The 6,814-nt window shown below is 34.4% G+C and overlaps 1 protein-coding gene across 2 annotated transcripts in view; it reads right to left on the bottom strand.

Annotated features, from left to right (window-relative positions):
• Positions 1–1,874: 1,874 nt before the first annotated feature.
• LOC149134616 (uncharacterized) overlaps positions 1,875–6,814 on the bottom strand; it is a 34,641-nt gene continuing 29,701 nt past the window's right edge. For both annotated transcript variants that reach the window (XM_089354988.1, XM_089354989.1), the window contains one exon: positions 1,875–5,757. In XM_089354988.1, coding sequence (XP_089211114.1) covers positions 4,207–5,193 — 987 coding nt within the window. In that variant the 5' untranslated portion in view covers positions 5,194–5,757 and the 3' untranslated portion in view covers positions 1,875–4,206. The remainder of the gene's footprint in view (positions 5,758–6,814) is intronic.

Below are 6,814 nucleotides of genomic sequence, written 5' to 3'. Positions count from 1 at the left end.
CCCGGAAATGTAATTCAGTTGATTTTAATTTTTATTCATCCAGTGTGTTTAAATTCAGTTTAGTCACATCTGCCTAAAAATTAACTTCAATGTATTTCAATTTTGTCGTGCGTAAATATTTTTGTCTTTACGGTATCTGTACGTTATCCCTACAATATTACTTTACTTATTTAACATTTTTTGCACTCCGTCTATTTAAATACGCAATTTACATTTCTCCCTCTATCGAAAAACGTTGTGCGTGCAGTCGTACATGCGTACGTATGACCGCTATGAACCACATACAGCCGATAAACCTTTATTACTAACCAATGAGATTTCAACCACGCCACTGAGAGGTCATGCGTTAGAAAAACTATCCTAAAGCAGCTCAAGATTTTTTCACTGTTCTATATTTTTTTTTCACTGTATTTTGTTCTAGAGCTTTTGTTTTTTCACTGGATTTTGTGCTAGAGCTTTTGTTTTTTCACTGTATTTTGTTCTAGAGGTTTTATTTTTTCACTGTATTTTGTTCTAGAGCTTTATACACTTAAACGGGATTTGTAAATTCTGTCTACAAATTGACACCCACAAAATTTCGGGCCTTGTGCCTAGAGTAGAAAAGAATATTATTTTACAGAACATTTTAAAATTAATTTAAAATCTAACAATACTCTTTTGTTATATATCAGTTAAAAACCAGTGCACGAGTAAACATTACCATGGGCTACACGTTTGATACTCCAGCTCTAGGTTTGTAGAAATTGGTCCCAGACATTTCGAGAAACAGGCAGTTTCATGCTTCCACTTGACACATTATGCGCTCTCTGATATTGCGTCTTCGTTTCATTGAAGCAATTCATATCGAATGACCTTTCTACTACAGACAGCTCTGCCCTTTCAAAAATACTGTTTTCTAGGCATTCTTGTCTTCAAGTACAAAAGAACCTTGTTTATTATTATTATTATTATTATTATTATTATTATTATTATTATTATTGTTCAGTAGTTTTATTTTTATAACGTGCTTTCACTTCACTACCGAGCGCAGCTCTGTGCGCCTTGGGTATGTGCTGTGGTTTGCTGTGGTGCTCTTATGTTTACTGTATTGAAAGTGTTTTGCGTAGAATGTGTGCAGTACCCAGTAGTGCAATTTTCTGTATGTTATATATATTTGTAAGTCCTGGTGTTTTTGTTATGTATTTGTCTGAATATTTTTTTATTATACCTAAGGCACCTACTATGATAGGAATTGTTTCTGCTTTTAGATTCCACATTCGAGTTATCTCTATTTCCAGGTCTTTGTATTTTGAAAGTTTTTCCATTTCTTTTAGAGAAACGTTGTCATCTGCTGGTATTGAAACATCAATTAGAAGGCATTTTTTTCCTTCATGATCTTTGACAACTATATCTGGTCTATTTTCCTTAATTTCTCTATCTGTGTGTATTGGCATATCCCAGAGTATGGTTGCTTTCTCGTTTTCTGTGACCTTTTCTGGCGTGTGTTTATACCATCTTTTTTCTGTTGCTATTCCATAATGTTGGCATAGCTTCCAGTGTATATAGGTCCCAGCTCTGTCGTGTCTGTGAATATATATTCCTTCTTAGCCAGGACTGGGCAGCCAGAGATAATATGATTTATTGTTTCTTGTCGATCTCCACATATTCTACAGTTACTTGTTATATTTCTTTTCATTATGTGTTTTTGGTAATTTCTGGTGGGGAGGCTTTGGTCTTGTGCAGCAATTAAAAATCCTTCAGTCTCTGCTTTGAGTCCTGAGCTTCTCAGCCATTGCTGGGATTTTTTATTATCATTATTATTATTATTATTATTATTATTATTATTATTATTATTATTATTATTATTATTTCCCTTTTTACGGTGAACAGCACTTTTGTTTCGCCCTACCCGCCTCCGGGAGAGTCATTCTCCTCTGATATTTAACGACAGCATCCAGGGAAGACATTATTTCAAAATACAAATTAGTAAACAACATATTCTAATACATATGCAATATGGTTTCTGATTTAGGTACAAGGCCAGAAATGTTGAGGTGGGGGAGTTAGTGGTGATTACTATCCACTCTAATTAGCTAGTAATTTATTTTTATCGACCCATGGAGGGATGAAAGGCAATGCTGATTTTGGTGGTATTTGAACTCAGAATGTAAAGAACAAATTTCCGCAAAGCATTTATTCCGACAGTCTGACGAATCTGTCAGCTCGCTGTCTTTAAGATGATGATGATGATGTAATATAACATCATCATCATCATCATCATCATCATCATCATTAGTAAAGTGATGAGCTGACAGAATCGTTGCTACGCCGGACGAAATGTTTGGTGGCATTCCTTTCGGCTCTTTACGTTTGTGTTCAAAACTCGCAGAAATCGACTATGCCGTTCATCCTTTCGAAGTCGATAAAATAAGTACCAGTTGAGTACTGGGGACGATGATATCGATTCACTCGTTTCCCTAAGACATTGCTGGCCTTGTGCCAACATTTGAAACTATTCTTCCTTCTTCTTCTTCTTCTTCTTCTTCTTCTTCTTCTTCTTATTATTATTATTATTATTATTATTATTATTATTATTATTATTATTACTAGTATACCTGTGCCGTCAGAAATGACGGCATGAAAATGATACGGAAAATAAAATTAAAATAAAATCCTTACAACCTTTATCTCAGTAATTGCTTCAACACTACGTTTCTAGTGAAAACCCTGCCAGCAATGAGTTCGCCTTGTTTTGGATGGTCCGCTTCAGTATTAACCATTATTCTTCCATTCTTCTCCTCGATGTTCTCTCTCTCTCTTTCGATTTCTCTCTTTTCTGCTGCTCCCTCTTCCGTTTCGTCTTGTCACTTTTGCGATGCTCTCATTCTTAGATAGTCTCTCCTCACTGCCGCTTGCTCTTCTGTTTCATCTTGGCGCTTTTCTGCTGCTCTCTCTCTCTCTCTTTGAATATCTCTCCTTTGTGCAATTAGGTGCTCCTTTTAATTTTAACGTCTTCGAGCCTGTCTTCTTGCGCTTGCGCTCGTCTCTCTTGTCTCACTTCTTGTGATTGATTTAATAACCTTAAAGTATTGTTTAATCTTCTTGTGTCCAGTTCTTCCTGGGTGAGATTGGCTGTTCTTCGCCTTTGTCTCTCTCTGGCTAACCGCCACCTTCTGCCTGATTCATTCTCCACGACAGATGGATGAGTATATTTAATACAGCAGAACACAAACTTCAAAACAAATCAGTATATTTGTGTGTGTGTGTGTGTGTGTGTGTGTGTGTGTGTGTGTGTGTGTGTGTGTGTGTGTGTGTGTGTGTGTGTGTGTGTGTGTGTGTGTACATTAGTTTGTTTTCTATACGTAACCATACATAGTCCAAAATTACACAAGATTACATTAACGGTATACACACGGAGACTTATTATTTTTTTTCCATCGACGTCTACGCGTTCTTTATCTCTGTCTGTCTGTCTGTCTGTCTGTCTGTCTTTCCTTGTCTCTCTCTCTTTCTTTTATTCTCTCTCTCTTTACCGCCAAAAACGGAAAAAGATCTTGAAGACAAACTTCACCGCCTTTGCAAAATTCTTCATTTATAAATATTTACAAACATCACTGTATCGGCAAGCATTTGTAAATATTTATAATTACCTTCTTTTTCTATTTAGCTTTCTTTAGACAGACAATATTATCAAGCTTTCTTTCAATAGATAATATTTTAATTTTATGACTTAAAAATTACTACTTGTTTACTTATCTTATATTCTATTAGGTTGTCAAGAAAGTTCTTGCGGAATTTTTAATTTTGGTTTTAAATGATGCATTTTCAAATTAATTTTCGTTAAATTACTTTGACTTTATATATAATTTTAAAGCCCGTTTTTTGTTCAATCTAATCGTGTTACTCTTTTTCTTTTTGAATAATTAGGCCATTTTTTTCCGGAACGTTGAATACAACATGGACAAAAAGCAATTTCGCACAATTTTCTTATTCCAGTTCAAGCTAGGCCGAAAAGCTGCTGAAACAGATCGCGATATCAACGATGCGTTTGGCCAAAGGACCACTAATGGACGTACAGCACAATGGTAGCTCAAGAAATTTCGTAGCGGTGACGAGAGTCTTGAAGATGATAAGCGTAGTGGTCGGCCATCGGATGTTCACAACGATCAACTAAGAGTCTTCGTCGAAGCCAATCCACGCACAGCTGTTTGAGATATTGCTTCTGAATTAGAGTAACGTATACGACAATTTCCTACAACTTGGAAGAGATTGGAAAAACAAAAGTACTTGAGAGATGGGTGCCTTTGCCTGTTTTGTTACTGAGTATGATGCTTTCTTGTTTTCATGCTTTAAGACAAGTTTTAACATCCAGTCATCAAAGTTTTTCAGGTAGGTGTTTAGGCCAATTGTGGCAATCTTCATTTTTAATTCCAGTTGTAAAAGTCCACAGCCATCTTCTTTTCTTGGCTGGTAAAGTCGTTCTATATCTGCCTTAGGGTGGTGCATTCTATGCATTGTCAACAATTTTCGTAGTTTTCTGTCAAGATTACATATTTCAGTAATTGACCAGTTAATGATATGGAAATTGTAAGTCACGACCAGTATGGCTAAAATATTGATCGCATCCATCCTGTTTCTTGCATTCAGTTCTGTCTTGAGTATTGCCCTTACCCAGCGATAACATTCTCTTCTGATCCTTTCCCTCATCACTGAATGTTTGATTCCATTACCTTCAAATACCCCTAGGTTTTTGTAGCTCTCCACTGGTTTTAACTCCTTTATGGTATTATGCTGGTCAAGATTAACGATGAATGTTTCTGTCATTTTTCCTTTGATAAAGGTAGCTTTTGCACATTTATCGAGGCCAAATTGCATCCTCTTATCATCACTGAATTGTTTAACAATCGCTAGTAAGCCCTGTAGTTGTTGATCATTTTTTACAAAAAGCTTTAAATCATTCTTGTAAATGAGATGATTTATATTTTTATCAAATATTTTATTGACGTATTGTACATCATCGAGCAATTTCGAGAGAGGCATTAAGGCTAGACAAAAGAGGAGTGGTGATAGAGAGTCATCCTGGAAAATGCCACATGAAATTCTTACATCTCCAGCATTTAGAGATTCATTGTCACTGTTCAAAGTCAGTGTGGTTCTCCATGATCGCATACTTACAGGCAAGAAGTTTCGCAGAGTAGGTGCTATTTTATACATTCCCAGACATTTCTTAATCCAGCTATATGGTAGACTATCAAAAGATTTGTTTAGTCTATCCAAGCTATCAACAAGCTTTTGTGTCGTTTGTGACAATCTTCCAAGATCCTCTAATTGACGATTAGCTGATCTTTACAACCATAGGAATCACGTTTACATCCTTTCTATTAAAAAAACTTTAGGTATATTCAGTCAAGACAGATGTTAGTATTTTATACATTGTTATTAAGCAGGTTATGGGTCGATAATTTGGGGGTTCATTTGTTTCTTCATTTTTTGGAAGTAGGAATGTAACACCATTAACTAGTCAAAATGGAGTCATACTAGGTTGTTGCAAAACTACACGACAAAATGGGAGTTTAAGAAGGAACAGAATATACTCCTTAACAAACTTGTTGTCGTCGTCGTCTTAGACGCAGTCGCAATGGTGACATATTTATCATTGGTCGTAGTAGTGGAGATGAGGCAAGAGAAAGATGCTTCTTGCTAACTAGTCTGTTTTTTTTCTGAAGAATTATATTGCAATTTTAGATAGCCTGGGTTTCAATAAGAATAATTTCTTTTCTGAAAAATAAATAAGTAATTAATTAAATCAGCTAAGAAAATGTAAACCAGAAAGATTGAAAGATTTACTGTTGCAGAAGCAAAAAGTTATGTATGGTATTTCATGTTGAAATGAGAACAGCTTAGAAAGAAATATAGGAGACAAAGAATTGGAACAAAAAAAAAAATTGGTTTCTCAACAAACTTATACATTTATATATATTATTAATGCTCAGTTAGTCTTAATATTTTCTTTTTTCCTGCATATCTTGTTATACATACATACATACATACATACATACATAATACACATACATACATATGTTTGTACAAGTATATACATGTCTGTCTGTCCATCTATTTATCTATCTATTTATCGATTCATAATTATCTCAGCCATCTATATACATATATGTAGTATGTATGTGTTTATATATATATATATATAGTTGAATTTTATAGAAAATAAAAGGCATACAGACATACACACACACATACATACATACATATATATATATATATATATATATATATATATATATATATATATATATATATATATATATATATATATATATATATATATATACGTGTATACATGCACGCATGCACAATTGGCCGTCTGTCTGGCTTTCTATCTATATATCTGTCTGTCTGTTTATCATCATACATTCAATGACACACCAGTTCTGTAATCCCAGGAACATAAACGTCGGCTGACTGTTCTTTGGAATTTGAGCAGGAAATATTAATTACAAAGAATGTCAACACGAAATACAAATTCTAGCAAAATATGTCAACATAACAGATGACTGAGATACATGGTTGTATCTATGTGTGTGTGTGTGCGTGTGCGTGTGCGTGTGTGTGCGTATGTATCTGTATGTATGTATGTATGTATGTATGTATGTATGTATGTATAAGTTTGTATGTGAATACAAAAACGTATGTAAACTGTGTCGAAAGAGTTTGAAATTAGACATATTGCAAAAGAATTGAGGTCACAGACATTTGTATATATAATTTGTTGAAATGCTGTTTGTATGTTTGTATGTATGTGAGTAATTATATATATATT

The sequence above is a fragment of the Octopus bimaculoides genome, chromosome 7 (genome assembly GCF_046866305.1).
Source record: "Octopus bimaculoides isolate indiv1 chromosome 7, ASM4686630v1, whole genome shotgun sequence".
Taxonomy (NCBI): Eukaryota; Metazoa; Mollusca; class Cephalopoda; order Octopoda; family Octopodidae; genus Octopus; species Octopus bimaculoides.
Note: the sequence above shows the minus strand (reverse complement) of the source record. Positions and strands in the feature narration are given on the sequence as shown.